General features: G+C 36.9%; 1 protein-coding gene across 4 annotated transcripts in view; it reads right to left on the bottom strand.

The window, feature by feature from the left end:
- LOC144972328 (trinucleotide repeat-containing gene 6C protein-like) overlaps positions 1–19,538 on the bottom strand; it is a 28,085-nt gene extending 8,547 nt beyond the window's left edge. The window contains exons 1-4 of one of the 4 annotated variants that reach the window (XM_078913422.1): positions 19,057–19,538; positions 3,684–3,740; positions 2,629–2,754; positions 490–2,141 (exon numbers count right to left, since the gene is read on the bottom strand). In XM_078913422.1, the coding sequence (XP_078769548.1) occupies positions 490–2,141; positions 2,629–2,644 (1,668 nt within the window). In that variant the 5' untranslated portion in view covers positions 2,645–2,754; positions 3,684–3,740; positions 19,057–19,538. Of the gene's footprint in view, positions 1–489; positions 2,142–2,628; positions 2,755–3,683; positions 3,741–6,864; positions 7,074–19,056 lie in introns of those variants that run through there. The other 3 variants (XM_078913424.1, XM_078913421.1, XM_078913423.1) reach the window with 3 other exon arrangements.
- Positions 19,539–21,121: the final 1,583 nt, after the last annotated feature.

Below are 21,121 nucleotides of genomic sequence, written 5' to 3'. Positions count from 1 at the left end.
TAGTAAAGAGAAGAAGAAACGACATCACTATCGGATCGTACACCCATGTGAACATCATAGGTATATGATTAAAGGGTGATGCTCCCATCCAACCACCTGCGGGACTAGGTTTAAACTTGGAGAAACATGGATACAAAAAGCTACCTATCAAATTTTTTTTTTTTCTGAAACCAAAATTCTCAAGACATGCTACAAAATCCTGATTCTCATCAAAAGATAAATTCATAATGATTACTAATAAATATAAATTGATAACTTACAATACCATACCATAACAAACATTCACAAGAAATAAAAAATAGTTTCGAATGAAAAAGCCATCTTTGTCTCAATCACATTAATTCAAACATAACAAACCATGAGTTAAACTCTGTACTCAACAGGCCGAAGTCAAAAGCCTTCAATTTGCCCAACTTACAAAGTTTGGTGCAAATATGATTACAACCAAAACAATAAGTGTGAATATTGTTACGATGAATAATAACTCACCTGCTTTGGGTTGTTAGATCCTCCCCAAAGACTGGTTCCATCGTCAATCTTTACTGGATCAGGCACAGGATCCCCCCATCCGCTTATCTTCGGTGGTGGTTTATTCCATGGCTCATCCATTTTGGGTCGTTGCACACCTGCATTGCCAGAATTCCAACCAGTTTTCTGAGCATCATTCCAACCAGGGTTATTATCTGGAGGCATTCCGTGCATGTTGCCCATTCCTGGCATTCCCTGAGGTGCAACTCCTGGCATTCCTGGACCCCCCATTGCTGGATTGGGAGGCATCATTCCAGGCATGGGTGCACCCATGCTTGTCTGTGGACGACGTGGATCCTCCCAGTTATTTGTATCAGCGTCATCACCCCAAGAAGACATTGCACCAGGTCGGCCATTATTAGAATCCCCCATACCCCAAGACCGCACTTCTGGTTTTTGGCCCCACATCTTATTCCCTGCATCCCCACCCGCCCCAGGCCCTCCCCACATTCCAAATGACTTTGAATCTGCACCAGTGGAACCAACATTTCCATGACCATGTCCCCAATTATCTTGGGTTGGCTTGGGAGGCATTGCCCCCCAACTGCTTTGTTCTTTTTCCCCTCCATTCCACGCCTTCCCTGCTGCAGGGGCAGGGCCTGACCAACTGCTGTTGTCCCTAACAGAATCCCAGATTGCTGTTCCGTTTCTATTATTCCAAACATTTGAAGCTTGGGCTGGACTGTTCTCTGATGAAAACTTTCTGTGAGACTTGGGAGACGACTCGATATCCCAGGTGGTCTCTTGATTAATTGGACGAGACCCCCAGCCTTCGTGGTTTTCTATAGCGCGGAGTATTTCTTCACTTTTTGTACTCATCATTGGTGCATTAGGCTTGGTTGGGGGTGGTTTGGCTCCTTTAACTGCTGCCTCAGCAAAAGAAATGTTTCCCCCTTGATCGCCACCAGCTCCGATGGGTGAATTTGCCCACTGAGGCTTGGACACATTCCACTGCCCATCTGGGGGCTTTTCAGAAGTCATACCCCACATCCTCGGATCTGCATTGTTTTCTTTGTTCAAATTGCTATCACTATTTGTATTGTTCCAGTTTGGCTCTGAAATGGGTTTTGGAAAGTCTCCAATATTGCCAACCATATTGTTGCTGCCTTGCCACTGGGAAGAAATGGTCCCTGACGGCAATCCACTGTTCATGTTTGGAAGTAATGATGAAGTGCTTAATGGATTACTGGAGATACCTGATGGCCAACCAGAACTGTTTCCGATAGATGAATTGAATGAAACATTGCCACCAACATTTGGTTGCATACTGTTGTTGCTGAGCCCCTGATTATTGTTGGTTGGTAAAGAAAGACTGCTGGGAGTGGTGTTCCAGCCAAAATTGCCCATACTGGAAGGGGCTGGAGAATTGCTGGCACCCCATGCAGAATCTAGACTGGGCAAAGGGGCACTGACACTCCATGGACTAGATGAGTTAATAGAGAGAGCACCAGATGCTGTAGTCACCGAAGATTCCTGTGATTGTTGTGTGGTTATATTGCTGATATTAGATATGGCAGATCCAGATTTGACAGAGGAGGCATCATCTCCGGCATCTGATGCACTATCAGATTTTCCAACTGACAGGGCCAAAGAGCCAGGGGTGGTGTCTTGATCTGAACATAAAAAGTAGATAAGAAACTTGAGATAAAAATGATGCCTTAACTTCAGTGGCTTGTACCCATTTAAATGAAAAATAATTTTCCTTCTTCAATACCTGACAAACGCTAAGAATAACATTACTCTCAAATAGTAAAAATCTATAACAAAAAAAGAATAAATATATATTTTATCATCCAGCAGATTTACATAACAAGGAAGGTGGAACAAATAAAAACAGGAGAGCAATCTTAAATTTGAGTAAAAGCTAAATCAGAGACAGAAATCATTAGGTTTCTTCAAACTGATAGTAATAAGTAAAAGAATCAACATTCTGTACAACTAGGCAACATGTAATTTTTTTGGTTAAAACTATCACAATTTCAGATGCAAAACCATCTGATCATAGGACATGCGCGCGCGCGCACACACACACACACACATACAACTGTGCTAATAATTGAATAAAAGCAAGTATCATTTTCTGAACCTTACTACACTGACCTTGGTGCTGCATCATAAAGAATATTAGTGAGGCATTGGGGATGAAGTTCCAGAATTTTGTATATCAATGGACCCTGTGTAAGTATAGTTGCAATGGTCTAGCTTTATCATTAATTGGAATGGAGTCTGAAAATAAAAAAGGTTTTAGACAATATTTTCATCCAAAGTATAATATGAGACTATCTGAAATTCACGATTCAGGTTTCATTGTTTTTATATTGATTTGAAGTGGCATTTTAGCTCAAGTTGGACAATACACATAAGTCACCCTGATGTAAAGTAACAATTTTGATTATTTGAAACAAATGTAGTACTGTAGTTGAAATGGTGATAAGGCTACTAGATGCCCATATTTAGGCGTAGCATTTTGAACCTATTCCTCATTCAATAAGAGGTGGAAGTTATTTTGTTTGTTTGTTGCTTTAGGTCTCTTCCAACACAATTGAGGTTATATGAGAGACCGCTGAAACAAAAAAACAAGCAATCTAACAAAAATAGTACAAATGTAAATCAAAATCATAACTAACCTAAAGATATCATAAGCTAAATTATAAATAACCAAGAACAAACAGGCAGAAGATTTACAGAAAAAAAAATATCCCCTGTCAAAAATACAATCACAAACCAAAGAAGCAGGATAGGCTAGTAAAGAGAAGAAGAAACGACATCACTAACGGATCGTACACCCATGCGAACATCATAGGTATATGATTCAAGGGTGATGCTCCCATCCAACCACCCGCGAGGTGGAAGTTAAATTTGGTGGTAACCCTGGTGTATGGAGAACAGAAATTGTTTACCCAAAAATTACACTTGTCTACATAATCTATGTCATGTCGTATGGAGTAAATTAATCATAAAGTACTAGTATTACTGTGGCTAATGATATATTATTATCACTTCAAAAGCTAAGTAAATTGCTGATAAAATTAAAACGGATAATAGTAATAGGGTCTCAACAGTCAAAAGATCATCTATTTAATATTTAAATAAAAAAGCATAGCTTATATGTATATACATTAAAAAAATTAATAAATGAATAAAAGGGAACATACCTTCAGACAGGTCAATTAACACAGCAAGGCAATATGAAAGATCTTTGGATATTATAGCTGTAAAGTAATGAGAGAGAGGAAAAAAATGGGTATTAATTAAAAAGTGAATAACCTGCATTTAAAAACAAACAAAATATGAAAAGATCCATTGGGACCTTTGAATTTGACGAAAATTCCTTTGGCATTGCTTACTGCTACCCTATGGATAGGACACTATTGCAAAGTAGCCTTTTAACAGACAAAATTATTGTCCATTACATCAATGTTAAACCATGCCCATAACTGCGTTAGGATGTCAGACCTTCATGTGTGTAAACGTCACAGTGTATAAAAACGCCATCCATAAAAAAAACCTCTCCTGCACCAAGGATCAATCTCTAATTCTATCCCTTTGCTTGTGAAGCAAGTCTCTGCCAATTGAACTATTAATATTAATTCCTTTTTTTTTTTTTGGAGAAAGGGAGGCCATAGTGAAGCCACTGAATTGAAACAGTTTTGGGAGACCTTCCATAAGCTACTACATCCCAAGTATTCTTGTTCTAGTAGGGGGTTTGGGAGGGGGGAAACTTTTTTTTTTAAGTCTCCCCCCTCCCAAACCCCCTACACTAGAACTTCTAGTAGGGGGTTTGGGAGGGGGGAGACTTTTTTTTTAAATTTCCCCCCTCCCAAACCCCCTACTAGTATGGAAGGTCTCCCACAGTTTTTACTTTTTTTACCCATATAAATCGCTACCTTTCCTACTTAAAGTGATATAACGTAACTAGTCTGGTTGGTGTAGTTGTACTCAGCAGACTAAGAAATCTGAATCTGACTTTAGTGGTAATTGAATTCATTGCTGTTATTCAATAATTGTAATAAATTTGTTTCAAATTCAAATTAACTTGTGATGAGTCAAACTTGGGTCAATTAACAAGACCCGAATCAATAAACAAAAAGGAACATTTTTGGTTTTGTCTTGGATTTGTAAAAAATGTAATCAGTAACAGTTTTATTTAAGTAATTTAAGTAAAATCGACATGGTAAAAGTAAAAAGGCAAAGGCAAAGGAGAATCTACTAGAGAGCTGCGCCGGTGTTACCAATACATAGCTTCTATACCAGGATAAATCATTCGTTTGGACCGAAAAATAAATAAAAAACTTACCGCTTACCGTCAAAAGCAGTTTAGATTTGAAGATGCATTTGTTTTCTATCAAAAAACATTCGTAATGGACAATCCTTGATGAATTTCAAAAGTTGTGTTGAAATTATATCCTAATTGTTTTCATGATTAATTCCTCGCGAAATCGTGTGGGTATCGTTTCTGTTATCAAGGTACCGCCTAGCCAGGCAGGGTTGCCAGATCATTTTTGAGTAAGAGACCAAACTAGCTATAGCAAGAGGCCAGATTCCTCGGCAGGAGCCCAAATACCACCAAACCCACCTTAGCCTCGCGAAAACTCTTTAGATTTGTTAAACAATTTAGATAGGATAAGGAAAATTCGTATATATAGAAGCATTAGCAAATGCAATCTGTGGCGTTAGCACGTGTTGCATTTAGATATTTAGATTGCCAAATAAAATAAGTTTTACCGGTACCAGAGTAAAACGATATAACGGGGAAAGTCAGAGGAAGCCAAAAAGTTGGTTACAGGAGGCCAAGTGGCCAAACCAAATTTTGGGAGGCCAAATGGCTTGGGAAAAGGCCAAATTTCTCAAATTTGGCCACCAGGAGGCCAAACTAGCAACCCTGGCCCCAGGTTTTTAAAAAAGTTTAGCTATTGGGAAAAAGATACGGAACAAAGTGTCCATAGATATGCAATTTGGTGCATTAGTGCAGTAAAAAGGCCTTTTTTTCTTTTATTCAATAAACTTGACTGCTGGTGGACCCTAGGCCTCTCTACAAGTCCAAGAAATAATACTCACTTTTTCTCTGCTCCAACGAAAATATCTACCCCCTACCGGTCTAATTATTTGTAGCAGACGACAAATTTCTCAAAACGGTCACGTGACACTGTAAAAACAACACAGGAAGTCCATGAAAGCTTATTTACGGCATTTCCTTTGAACCGTGTAAACAACAAAATTTCGTTTTCATTCGACTCAACGGGTCAGATTGGCCGGTATTTTTTAACGAACTAAAGTTCTGAAAAATCAAAATGTTTCTTAGAAAGGTGAAAGATGCTAGTTTTTGAAACAGAGGTAGGTTTTTTTAAAAATCTTTATATTTTACGTGAATGCATGCTCAAGGCGAGTTGGACGTGCAGCGGAGGTTGGTAGGCCAAAGGCCTACCTCTCTAGTTTGTATGGTTTCTTTATCCAGACACACTAACTTGACTAATCACCAATGTGTGCCTTCGGGTCTGGATAACTAAGACTAAACCAATAAGACTAGATGCTATGGAAGCCGCTGTCTTGATTTGAAATTTCTATTGAAGTTGAATTGAGTTTGAAATTTGAAGTTGAAAAAGTACCAATTTCATTCTCCAACTCCCAAGTCCAAAAATAAGCCAGAACTGTCATTGTCATGCATTTAGATTTGGAGTAGACATGCTGACTCTACGAAAAACTCTGAAAGTGAATGCGCTGGCAGTAACTGTAAAAGTAATTGAGGGGAATCCCAGTTATGAGCTGTCTCTTGTCTCACTCTCATGTCCACATTTATTTTTTATCGATCAAACAAGAAGGTAACCAAGGCCAAGTAAGTTGGGAGATTAGGGACTAAATTATCTTTTCCTTTCGATAAGAGCACAATATTTGACTCTTAATGAGATTATGACACCACCTAAATCACTAATAAACGCCAATATAATCTGGATGAGAATCCCGCTTACTATCAACCAGAGATCAAAAACTCAGACGAAGATGATTTCGAGGTCGCCATCACCCAAGCAAGCCTCCGACCCCAAAAGCAGTAATGGCGTCCGTATCATCTCATAAGTAAACAAATGGATAAAACGAACGGTGACTGCTTTGAATATAAAACATGTTAACAAAATAGACATAAATTTGCAGCATAAGGATTTAGCATTTTTTGTTTTAAATAGAATAGCTAACAAAATAAATTTTCTGATAAATAACGAAGGGCGAATTGCTAAAAAAATATAATATAATCTAAGAATGTAACAGTGCTCGCGGACAGCCAGGCCAGCAAGGATAACAGTAACAGTAGGACGGCAGACAACTCGCGACTTTGAAGCTCACCTTATCTTTCCACGAGTGGAAACTCGCATGTATCACAGTAATTGCTTTAAATTAACACAAAACCATACACATAGCACCGGTTATGAGACATGCTCAGTCGAAATATTAAGTCCAAAAATGTATCTTTATTATTGGTAATTGGTACCCTCCATAGTTGCCGGGACCAGCAAGCAAAACCAAGGCTCAGAATAAATCGGTCTTGCGCATGCGCAGTCCAGTCACGTGCTCTTATGGCAAACTCGCAACGAGACTGGAGCCTGCACGAAGCACCATTTACTAACGAAGTCGCATTTCGCTGGTGGGAAACTAGTTGACAGGTCAAGAATGAAATGGTCATCATACCTAACATTTCATTACGTTGAGGATTGGGCAAGCAATGGATTAAACAACTCCAGATAAACAAAAATGAAAAGAAAATAAACAACTTAAAGCGTTTCGGATTCAAACACTCGTCAGTAAATAAATAGTCTATACGTGTAACACTATAAAGTCAGAAGCACATATGTCCAAAGAGGACTCGAGCTTAACTTTTGGCAACTTGGTGGGGGGGGGGGGGGGGAAATCATTCGGCAGAAGAAGCAATGGAACCCTAGCATGTGTGTTTGCCTAGAATGGATATTGAAACAGATTGCAGGGTCAAACTCTGAGACAACCAAAGACAAATTTTGATTGTTAAAAGGGCATTTTTTAAAATGAGTTATCCCCCTCTCCTTATATCATAGTTTTAATGGATTACGTTCGCACGTCTCAATAAAAACTGAACTTTCAAAATCTGCTAGATCATAGCATAAATTTTGGTTTAGAGAAATGAAACGCGTTTAAAACATGCTTAGTCATTGAGGAAAAATCCATTTTTTTATTTTGATGTTTCGATTTCAAAACTGGATCAACTTGACTTAACACTAGCAGGTTTTGCAAGTTGGCACATCGTATATAATACTAAACAAATGACACAAGACAAACTTTTACCATAGAACGTGGAAAGAGAATCCCAATAACTCAATAATAAAGTATTCGACTCAGGCTACAGCAAACCTATCTACTACTACGAGAAATAGTAAAAATACGATTTTTTTGGCTTCAACAGCAGAAATAATTAAACTTTTTGATTCAATACAATGTGTTTTAAAAAAAGTCGGTGCCACAAAGCATCTGTTCCGATTTTGGAGGCATATTTAATATTGCTAAGGGTAAAATATTAATTTATAAAGTCAATTTAGTGACTTCGTTTCTTCCCTATGAAAGCTACGAATTTTTAACATTTCAAGTAGACAGGTCTGCTGCAGAGGGACTGAAACCGGTCCCTGGTTCAATCGTGCTTTATTCCTTCTGACCACCACCATGTCCATTCAGCAATGTTTGGGAACCTGGGCCTGAGAAAGTTGGGCGGAGTGTACCACCGCGAAAGAGTAGCATTCTATCCTAAGGGTAACATGCAATTGTTATTGTTCGCTTAACGATACAGAAACTGGGATAAACTCCGCCACCATGAGTAATAGTACACTTTCAAAAACTATTTCTATTATATTATACGTCAACCGATGCTAGAATAACATAGTCCATCGTCTACGCTGTGAATAAAAACAGAGAGGGGGAGGGGGTGGGGAGTGGAGAAAATCCAAACCGTCCACGCAAATTATTGTTATATTTGTTTGTTTGTTTATTTGTTTTTATATGTATTTTTTTTTTTTTTTTTTGGCCCGGGAGGGGGAGGGGTAACTGTTCCTTTAGTCACACACGAAGATAAACTATCTTAAGACATTGGGGCACAGGGAAGAAAAACGAAACAACGGCGCGGGGGGGGGGGGGGGGGGGGGGGGTCATAAGCAATTCTAAATAGCAAACACCTGCCTATCAAACAGGTCGTGATCTATCCACACAGACTCCATCATTCGGCATTTAACTGCACAGCCCAAGAAACGAAGAAAACAGTAAAATGCGACGAACAGAGAACTACTTCCTTCCATTTCCAACTGCATAAAATTGGTACTAAAGGTAATCATGAAAGGATACAGTAAAATGATAGACGAGGAAATCTGAAATCTCAATTTGCTTTCTCTATTATTTCATTGTGGGTTGTTGTTTTTTTTTTTTTAATTAATTTTTTTGTTTGTTTCTTTGTTTGTTTTTTGTAAGTTTTTTTCCCTTTTTGTTTCAGCGCCAGTAAAAGAAGAAAAGATCGAATAGTCTAAAGATGATGGAGTTTAATCTCGAACAGTGAACTGAAAAGGAACATCAATTAAGGTTCGAACACGAGAAGAGATGCCAAAACATAAATTAAATGGTGTTGGATTAACTTGGACATACACCCTCAGAAAGAAGCCATCAAATAAATGTAACAAGGCAGGCCCTAATAAATAGGACTGAAAAGTCGTGACATCACACCATCTAATTTCCCGGTTACAAAATCCTTGAAAATGTGTATGTAACCAGCCCTTTGGAGGACTAACAATGAATGGGTTACATACTGAATCATAAGGGGGCATAATTATTTTAGTAGCAGGGTATATATATATATATATATATATATAATATATATATATATATATATATATATATATATATATATATATATATAGGAATCAGGAAGATAACTAGGATTACGGGACTTAAAAGAGTGCGGATGCATGCTCTGTCTTGACGACCAGCATTTATTTAGACTAGAAAATAATATTCCATCCCTCTGAAACAAAAAGATCAATTACACTCCGAAAGAGTGGTTTTACACTTCCAATGAGATTGGAACCAGATTTGTTGACGTCACACGTTTTTTCCCTATTGGAATCCCAGGGGCAGCCGAAAGGGGTGGAAGACCACAAGATACACGGAGGGAAAAAGTGAACAGAGATGTGAAAGAGGAGGACTGCCAAGGCCACTCATGGCCCAAACTGGCGGGAAATGACCCCGAGCCGGGTACGTTGGAAGAGCACTGCCACAATCCTACAATCTATTTAATCACGCATGCCTCTTTTAAACACCAGAGTAACCAGAATCAGTGTAAATCATTATTTCAAGTCAGCTTTCCACAAGTCGAGTTAAACAAATCAATATTATATACACACATTGTAGCGGATAAATCGACAAGTTGATAAAACCTTTAAATAGATTTTTAAAAAAAAAAAAATTAATCAAGCGACCGGTATGATCTCGCTGCCCTTCCCAGAAGGCGATGTGCCGGCTTTTTAAATAACATAAAATATGTTCAAAAGGGGCGTTAAACTTACTAAAAATCTTCTTATTTTTTCAAAACAGATGGTCATTTAGAATTATAAAAGAAAAAGAAAAAGAAAAAAAGAAAAGAGCGGGTGGGAGTGGGGGTGGGGTTACAAGAAATTGACGGAAGGCGGAAAGCAAAATTTAACCGCGGGCGTTCCCTTTGCCTTGTGCACATTGTACTTGTACCATTATTATGTGTGCAGTTTACTTAACGCTGGTCTTTTGTTCCATCTTCTTGACATACGTCGAAATGAAGAAGCTTTCACCTTTGTGTAAACAAAGATGATAGAGGAAAAGGGGTTCCTCGCCCAATACTCCGACACACAACGTTATTTGCCATGCTTAATACGTAATTATTATTAGTACGTATTAGGCTACAAGCAATATCTGCCCGTTCAATGAACGGGATGGGATGGCAGGCCGATCAATACAAAATTTGTAATCCAAGTGTTGGATAAAATTTGAACTCAATTTCTATTGTGTAAAACTAGATAGACAAATTCGTAAGAAGAGGACTACGTGGCGGTTTTACTTGGACACGGAGAAGCATTTTGTGTAAAAAAAAAAAAATATGCGCTTTTATCTAGAACAATATCCACTAAACGTGCTAAAAGCGCTTTACAAGGGGTCCACGGCCAACAGCAACACTTAACATGTAGGACGGAACATGACGCCTGTTAGGCAATATTGTAATTTTTTCGGACAGAGACAACGCTGAAAACGGCCAGGTACTCAGTTTACACTTGAGTACGGTGAGAGAATGTGAGTAAAGAGCCTTTTCCAAGGACTCAACTATGTGCCGAGCGAGGCTCGAACCTAGGAACTTCCGATCCGAAAGCGAGTGTCATACCACAAGACCACACAGCCGCACAAAATACTTTTCAAAACATTTATATTAGAAGGACCTCCTTTAAAGTTTGAAATCTAAAGTTAGTGTTTTGCCAGATCTAGATTTTAAAAATGAGACAGCCATGCGATGTTTTTATAATTATTTAGCAATGACTATCCCGCACAAATCTTTGGGCCTCTTTTTCGCTCACGAAGTGCCCGAATTCGCGTCAAAATATGGGACGAAGCCGTTTCGTATATGGTATTTTAAAAAATTAATTACGACGCTGTTTACCGATGAATATGACTGACAGTTGGCACACAGTTAGAAAAAAGGTCATTTTAGATTATGTCAAGCGACAAAACTCGTGCGATTACCAGAAGACCGTTAAAAATAGATTTTTACTCTTTGGAGTCAAATATTTCTAAAACTACCGGACGTGGAGGTTTTGTCGCTGACAAGGTAATACATGAACATTTCTTCTTTTTGGTTGTAAAATTTCATATGGATATGACGAGTACTTTACTCGTATTTTACAAAACACCATCCTAATTTGCTCTTCAAGTTTCAATCTTTTTAATCCACTTATTACGCAAGATACAACCAAAGGTCGAAAAAAAAAAAATGCCGAAAAAGCGTCCCATATTTTCGCGTTTTTTTTTTCTCTTTGCGGGTCATCCAAATAAATGACACCTTTAAAACTGTATAACTTGTTTATTTATGAATGGATTTTCAAAATTCAAAAACATTTTTACTCAGTGGAGATAGGGCTTGGATTTTAGACAAAAATTTCCTCAAAAAGAGAAAAAAACATTTTTCATAGTCCTTGCTAAATTATTGCGCGTGTTTGTTTTTTTTTTGTTTTTTGTTTTTTTTTTATTTGTTGTTTTTTTATGGTGGTGGTGGTGGTGGTGGGGGGGTTATGAATGAGAGTGAATGGGGTCCATGTGTTTGTGTGTTTATATCAGTGTATAAACGCATATGTTTGTGTTTAGTATATTGTGCAATATATGGCTGAAAGGTAGAGAGAAAGGGGCAAAGAGAAGGAGAGAAGAAAGAAAGAAGAAAGAAAGAAAGAAAGAAAAAAATTAAAAGAGAGAGAGAGGGAGAGAGAGAGAGAGAGAGAGAGAGAGAGAGAGAGAGAGAGAGAGAGAGAGAGAGAGAGAGACTATAGCTACAAAGTCTTTAGGAATTAAATGAATGGTATAAAGTGTTCCCTTTTTTAACACATTTATTATGTACAAAGAGAAAAAAGATAGAGGCAAAAATGAACTGGAATGTGTTATCCTCGCGAAGTTCCAGGTTTGAAAGTTTTTGCAAAGATGCGAGTCATTTAAATCGATCGGTATTTGAAGGACGAGTTTTCTGGTCAAAATTTAAAATACGTGTCTTTCCAGAGTACGGAAGTTAAATGGAATGAGGTGGAATCAATTCAAAGTCTTTCACATTGTGTAAAATATACGAGAAAAAGAGGACAAGGAAGAAGAAGAAGAAGAAGAAGAAGAAGAAGAAGAAGAAGAAGAAGAAGAAGAAGAAGAAGAAGAAGAAGAAGAAGAAGAAGAAGAAGGAGGAGGAGGAGGAGGAGGAGGAGGAGGGGGAGAAGAAGAAGAAGAAGAAGAAGAAGAAGAAGAAGAAGAAGAAGAAGAAGAAGAAGAAGAAGAAGAAGAAGAAGAAGAAGAAGAAGAAGAAGAAGAAGAAGAAAAAGAAAGATAGAAAGAAAGAAAAATATGAGTAAGATTTCCTGGAACTGATTTACATCAGAATCAGATCGAGGACTTGTCACTTGAAGTGTGATTAACCAAGTTATAATATTTTAACAAGGGCATAGTACGAGAAGGTTAGTAAAACAAGAATAAGAAGCTTTATTTTTGTCTTTGCCAACACATTCCTGTAAATTATAAAAATACACATGGTCCTACACTACACACGCACCCACACACAACCATAATTTTCGTGGTTGTGGTTAGAGTTAGTGTTAGAATTGGCCTCTCGTTCGCGACATAATCCTAGCCACAGCCATGTCTCGCCATAACAGGGAGATGATATAATCGGAACGACAGTTTACAGACGTCTCGTGTATTCGGCGATGGGCGCTATTCACCTATATTGGTTTTTGTCATCCAATCAAAATGCGGTGAATTCAAAATTGATATTCTGATTGGTCATGTTAAAACGAAAGTACAAAAAATTAGCACCTAATATTGACCTATTGAAGAAGGTTTCTTGAAACGTCCTCATGCGTTCCGACTGCGACGTGTGTCACACCTGTAAATATACGATGACCACAAAGAAGAGCAGCCAGGTACCGAGCAGCGAGTGGCGAGACCAGCTTTTCGCATTTCCACATTAACTAATCTCTACATTCATGTGTGTATATCTACAACAGTAAACACATTACACCATAATCGTAATCGAAACTACATAACATTACTACAGGTACACTTACAACGCCAGTTTGGCCATTTCCTAGCCAAGTTTCGACAATGGCTAGAGGAATAACATGACAGTAACCTGTATGTGCACATGTATGCACAATGCCCCCGATTAACAACTTTTATTGATATTGTTATGTATGGGAACTTGGCATGACCCCATTTTGCTACATTTAAAAAAAACCTAAACTATTCGACAATGTGTTAAAAGTAAACAGGTCACAAATGTGTGACAGATGGAGTAGATGGCACTACTTAAATATCAATAATCAATCAATAAGAGAGAAGAAGAAGAAGAGGGAGGGGGAAGTTGGGAGTGAGCTATTGACGAGAGAAGCGCACACACAAAGAGGGGTGGGGGGGTGGGGGGGGGGGGGGAGACAGAGATAGAGGTTAGGGGTTCAAATGAAAGGTCCATCCGCGGCTTCCCGCTACGAGTGAAAGCTCTCTATCATCAACAATAATCTAACACTTTTGATCAAGGTTCACAAGTCATATAGTGTAGTAAAAGTCTAGACGTCGCTTATAACGGATAAGGGTACATTTAAAATACTCTATAGTCAATAATTAACTCCCGCCCCCCACATCCTCTTTTTTTTTTTCGTCTTAATTTTGCGATAAGAATTGCATTCTGCGATACAATAAGATATCACCAATCAAACAATAAATGGACGACAAGCATTTAATGGTATAACCACTTATTGAAGTTTGAAGAGTGACCTCAATGATTGAGCACGTGAAAGCAACACGTCTCCCCCAACCACCAACACCCTCTCTCTCTCTCTCTCTCTCTCTCTCTCTCTCTCTCTCTCTCTCTCTCTCTCTCTCTCTCTCTCTCTCTCTCTCTCTCTCTCCCTATCTCTATCTATCTATCTATCTATCTATCTATCTATCTATCTATCTATCTATCTATCTATCTCTACCGATTGCGTTTATATACGTATAATAATAATAAATGTATACTGATATACACATTCTGAGCCCAGCACTACCTGTCACGAGTGAATTTTTATATTAGCCATACAAAATCTGTTCCCTGGCAAGCCAAAAAGACCGTCTATCTGCTGACTTCCGCTGAAACAGTGTTGTCTAATAGGGCAGATAAGTTGTGACGTCACACTTAGTTTTCCGATTCCAAAATCATTGGAAGTGTCTATGTAAAGAGTCCTTCCGAGGACTAATAAATAATTAATAGGTTACATTTTGAATCAAAAGGTGGTATAAGTATTTTAGTAGCAGAATGTATAGGCAGATGCTTAGGATTACGGGACGTAAACGAGTGAGAATGAATGGATCCGTTATCGGTCCTTTAATGTATCCCTTGTATACAATGCCTCTTGGTAGGGTGATACAATCGCACTCTGTGAAATATCATATGTATGCAGACGACACACAGCTCTATGTCAGTGTGGCTCCCTTTCTGTCGTCTCCTATCACTGAGGAGATTGAGCAGTGCCGTGAATCTGTTCAAATTTGGACGGTGTCTGACAAAACTGAAGTTAAACGATGAGAAAACAGAAATCGTCTTGATTGGGTATGAATCTAAACTGAAGAAAGTTCAGACACCACCCATTGCAATTGAAGACACTATTATTCCCGTCTCAAGACAAATCGCTTTCCCATGGACCATAAAGTTGACCACCTCATTAAATTCCTGATTTTCTAACTTTTTAGAATTTCTTGTATCAAGACTTTTATTCCATTCTATGAAACCATTGTTTCTGAATTGATCCTATTCCAATTCATCTAATGTAACGCTCTTCTCGCTGGTCTTTCAGATTATTATACAAGCAAACTTCAAAGAATTCAGAATAGAGCTGCTAGAATGGTCCTTGGAAAGTCTCATTTTGATGACACCAAAGCTATGCTAATTACTCTCCATTGGCTACATGTGAAAGCCAGAATTGAGTACAAAATTGCTCTCACCTGTTTTCATGTAGTTCAAACTTCTCCACTCTTTATATTCATGAAATTCTTCAGCCTTATGTTCCATAGAGTAATTTGAGCTAGCATGACTCAAAATTGTTAGTAATGCCGTAAACAAACCTTAAGACTTTTGGAGATACCTATATCCCTTTCTAAATTTGGCCCCACAATTTGGAACTCCCTTTCTCCGTCTGTTAGAATATCTGACAATGTTGGTGTTTTCAAGAAACATTTAAAGACATTTCTTTTCACCAAATACTTGCTTTAGTGAGTTGTATGTACCTTGTCTATTTATAACTGCATTGATAAAATAATGTTGTATGAGTTGTGATTAGATACGTAGTAACATTCTATATTGATTTTAAGCGCTTTGAGGTTTCGACATAAAGTGCTCTATAAATGTACTCAATATTATTATATCAGATAACCTTTATTGACAACCAGCATTTAAAGTAGAAAATAAGATGCCATCACTCTGAAACCAGAAGATCAATTCCCTATGTATCCAGTCCTCCGGAAGAGTGATTCTACTCTTCCAATGAGATTGGAACCAGGTTTTTTTGTGACCAAAACTAGAGTGTACATACACGAATAAAACAAGTAGGATAAGAGATGTTGAAGCTGTAAATGAATGATGCTGATGATGATGATGGTGATATGAAGTATGAAAATACAATAATAACATCTGAACCTTCGAGACCACGTCACAAACTAAAATCAATTATCCTTACATGTATATTATGGACAGTCTTGAATAATAGACACAACACCCTTTGTGACGCCGAACATTGTGTTACAATGGTCTATCAATGCAACTCTCTCTCTCTCTCTCTCTCTCCACCAAAACAACACTCTGTCGGTAATCACACTGTATAAATCATACGTTTAACTTTGATATGACTATGATAGCGTGCAACTGCTTCAAAATCTATATTTAGATATATAGCATATCCGCATATCGCAATACGACAAAATCATTCGGCCTTGAAACACTTTGGTTTAAAGAAAAACCAAAACAAAACAAAAATAATAATAAATTATATAATAATAAAAGATAAGTGAAGGACTATCTCAACTTCGAATGTGTAAAGTGCTTGGCTTTTAAAATGATGACTCAATACTTAAAACCAACATGTAATTTATTTGCAGGTCTGATATCCAAAATTGTTATGGTCTCATTGTTGTAATGGAAATACTCTCAAACCGATGCAAAATATCGTCCAACACAACAATGTTAAATCAAGACCATAATTGCGTTCAGTTGTCAGACCTAATAATGTGTGCACCTAGTTCAAAACCAAGGCTCAAATAGGAATTTTTTAAATGCTAACTGCAATTACAGTGCTCTCTTTAACTTTTAATTGTAAAGCACACTTGGTGTCTCATGTAGGTTAAGATGATAAATAAAAGCCAAGTGTGTTAAGAGTTAAGTTATAGAATTCAGTAGGCCATGCTTGTTAATTTATTGTCAAGTGTTGAACAACACATTTGACAATGTGAAGTTGTGAAAGCCTTCAATCATATTTCATAGACACATACACCTAACATAGGCAACTAACAGAAATCATGAATTTCAAGGGAAAAATCCATATCAACATAAAATGTACGATTTTCCCCTTTATTCTATAAGTTGTGGCCAATTTAAAAATACAGTATATCTGACACAAGTCAAAGTGATACTAAACTGCTAGAAACTGTGGACTGTAAATAGAAATAAACAAAATGAAAAAAACAGCTTTAAAAATTAACAAAATACCATACATGGAACATCAAAACCATTCTTCAGCAACAACAACAACAAAAAAAACGAAAAAAAAACCAATAAAAACATTAACAAATAACTTAAATACTCGATAGACTGCAGAAAAATATTTCTCTACTGTCTAGCAGGTTTTTAAGTAATGCAAAATTAATCTCGCAAACCTGAACCAAATCAGTAAAAATCAAGCAATTCTTTAAACAAAAACGAAAGAAAACAATGCTAAGATGCCAAATCCAGTTTTTTTTTTTTTTTTAAATATGTCAAATGGAATCAATAAAATTTAAGTTTTTGACATTTGGAACTGAAACGTCAAATTGGCATTTCAGTCTTTTTATTCACTGCGATCAGTAAGAAAATCAATGACCAGCAAATCGGTCCAGTCCACCTACCATTGAAAATCTCACTAACTAGCTGTTAAATTTGCTGATTTTCTTTTGTACTATAATTTGTTCAATCTAACCACAATTTAAATTGTATTGATATGGTAGTGGTAGTTGAGGGTTGGATTATTTTGGTTTAAAATGAATCCTCTGCGTTGTCCGTCTCTCAACCTCTCCCTTTTACTTTTATTTTCCTCTTTTCATCATATTAAATATAATTTATTATCAAAGTTGCACAAAAATAAATCTAACATCATACACAGCGATGAAAATAATCATAATTATGACGCAAAATTTCTACTCTAATTTGATGGAAACCTATCCAGCGCATACGTATGAAATTAACTAACCTATAATTTTTTCTAACTTTGTTTTAAAAATTTTCTCTTTTGTTCCGTCTCTAAGCGAGAGTATTAAAATCAAAAGAATTTATTTCTCTGAATCTCGTTTAATGTTGATTTATTTATTTTGCTATAATCATATCTGTTCTGTTTTTATTTTTTGTTTGTTTTGCTTCCCTTTTCTCTGAATGATAAATAATATTTCTGAGCTCAGTTGTCAGTTGGCTGAGAACTCACTTCACACGCAAAGGGAAAACGATGGGTGAAGTCTCGATTTAGTTCTGACCACCCCCACCCGACCACCCAGCAGTGATTGGATAGCTGGGTCTGTAATATCTGGAAGAAAGTACCTTGTGATAGACTAGAGTCCTATCAAAAGGGTAGCAAGCAATTGCTATTTCTTTCACACTATAGATAAACTCCTGTTCCATGGGCTAAATGGCTCTGAAGGACTACTTTTTTTTCTGAGCAAGAGTTTCTAAATTTTGTTATTTGATTCTCTACTCTTCTTCTGAGGGAGATGTATTTTGGTTTCTTCTTTCTCTGCTTATTTGTTTATTCATTTGTGAATTCATTTATTATTTAGTTAATTATTTGCACTATTATGTTGCCTCTGATCATTTGCTGTTATATTAAAAAAAAAAATTTTTTTTGTTGCTATGATTATATATTTGCTTTGTTTCTGAGCGAGAATTTTTAAAAATCATTTAATATAAAAAATATTTTACAATCAAAAAAGAGCGGGAGAGGGGGGAGGGGGTGAATCTACATTGCACTTTAAATAGTTAAAGTTAAAGTAATAAGGTATATATAATATAAGAGAGAGAGAGAAAGATTTATTTTTATGTTTCTTTGTGCATTAGGAAGGTTAACGTATTCTCCAAAATGTATGAATGTTAAAATAGTGAAGGAAGTCTATGTCTGTGAATAATCACAGGTGTTATTGGCAGATGTGTCTGTCACTTCACAGCCTATAAATTACAAATATTTTAAAATATATCAATACTAAGACTAAGACCCAGAGAGTAGAGTACGAAAAAATGATAATCAATAATCCAAATGTCCATGCGAGTTGGGGTTTTTTTTCCATGTTGTACTCTATAAGAGTATAACTCTAGTTATCCTAACAAATCATAAGAGGAAGAGTGGCTTTATTTCTAAAAGAAAGATGTTTCAGTAGGGCATTTTTGCCGTTGCCACTGAATCTCGGCCTGGGCAACAGTAATTGAGATTGGGTCATCCTCTGCCTTTTTACTCTCTCTCTCTCTAACACGATAGATACATAAATATAAATATTCACACTTACATACAGCTGTGCACAGAGTTTCATTTTATCTGAGCGATCAGATCCTAACTTGAAATCATGATTCTGTCTTATATAGAATAGATGTCTGCGACGCCCGATTCGTTGTTGTTTACACATTGAGACTTGAGACCACACACACTACACATATTATTAAGTGTGTGTTACACAGACGCCCTTGCGCACTACAAGCTTCAGCACTTCAGCACATTTCTCCCAGCATATTATTATTGCTGAATCCCGACAGAAAGGACGCCTTCAGATTTGTTAGCCACTTTGTCTTTTTTCCTAACCAATCTCAGCTTTTGTTCTTGTTGGATTCAATGACTCATTAAATTTTCGTTAATCCTTCATTTCTTTTAAATCGTTGTAATTTTAATATATATTTATATAAATGACATAGAAATATCCGAAGATTGTAAAAAGGATTCCGTGAAATTTGTTTTCGAGAAAAAGATATAATAGTTCTGGTATAATCTGCCTGTGTCATCTTGCTCTGGCCAGTAAGAAGGGAATCTCGTTTTTGGGAAGCTTTTGGTATTCCGATTATCGGGAAAATGAGTGTCATAATATTATCATTATCATGTCTGGGCCAGTTAATGATTTTAAAAAATGTATTTACCTTTGCATTAATATTTTTTTCCAGTTCTTTTTCACTCAAACGCAATGTCAACCCCGCTGCTCTAACACCCCCCCCCCCCCCCCCCTTTTAACAGTCATAGATTGAACCCTTCTAAACATTTTACCGATTTGCCGTGTTTTATTATTAAGGTTTTCCTTAACCTCGTTAAGTGGCTCTGTGAGGTTGAGGCGACGATGGTGAGGTCACGAAAGCCAACTTGGGACACAACTAGCCCAAGCACTACCCATTACCCACCCCTTCTCATGCTTGATGAACATTCTTGACCCGTGTAGTAGCGAATCAGTACACTAAGTTCTTTAAATACAGCAGTGCACTACGCGCATAATATATTTTGCCCACTGCCTTACACTGACAAACAAACTTTTTTTTTTTTTACAATTTTTGCGAGAAAACTTTTACCTTAAACATTCATACACACACTAACACACACATACACAGCTTGTCAAAAGGACTCAAACCCGATATAGATTCAACTTCAGAATTATTTTTTTTTACAAGTTGGGTAATCTCAATCGACCAGAACGAAATTGACGTCTCTCAGCTCTTTATTATTGTTTTTACATAGTAATTTTAATGATTAGTTATCACTAAATTATGTCAATCAGACTATACAAGTTTTAAGGTTACACATAGTTTCGTGTATTTGTACGTTTTTTTATCTGGCTGGCGAATGTTGTGAGTATTTTACCACAGCTCATAACATCAATATACAGAAAAAGTTTGGGTTTTCTGGCCAAATTTTTAAAGAGTCGTGTTTTACCATCGTGCGGTATTTATGGCTTGTTTGTCAATGCCAAGCGCCCATTATACTTACAAAATTCTGCTCGTTTTGTTGTATTTCAATTAATAACAATGACGACTTTTGTTTTAAACATTGTTTGACATTTTGAGAGGCCATTTCAATCGAACTATTGAAAAAATGACATGTTTCATCATGTACCATATTCGCTGTTGAAAAGTTGCAGTTCATGGGCATACACGATATTAACACTAAAAATGTTTTCTAGTAAAACCTTTTTAAAAAATATTTTGTTTGTTTACGATTTTGCCATCTTCGATCAATGACCAGAGCTCTCCTGTATATCAAAATACTGTATCTGATTGATCTAAATTGACGTGTACTTATTAGCAGTCTGATAACCCAAATTGTTATTTGCTCATTGTTTGTAATAGAAATACTCTAGTCTCAAACCAACGCAAAATACATTAAAACAGTGTTAAAACAGGCCCCTCGTTGCGTTCGGTCATCGGTCGTGCTAATGTACATCTTGATCTAAATATATGAAGATATACGATATGCTAAAGTTAAAAACTCTTCAAATGGCATAAACTTAACCAAACAAAAAAAAAAAGACCAAATTCCCCTGAGCAGAAAAATATCTTATTGATCTATTTATCAAAATTATGCACAAAAATCAAACAAAC

Source organism: Berghia stephanieae, chromosome 5 (assembly GCF_034508935.2).
Source record: "Berghia stephanieae isolate SIO BIC M18660-M18661 chromosome 5, UCSD_Bste_1.3, whole genome shotgun sequence".
Classification (NCBI taxonomy): Eukaryota; Metazoa; Mollusca; class Gastropoda; order Nudibranchia; family Aeolidiidae; genus Berghia; species Berghia stephanieae.
Note: the sequence above shows the minus strand (reverse complement) of the source record. Positions and strands in the feature narration are given on the sequence as shown.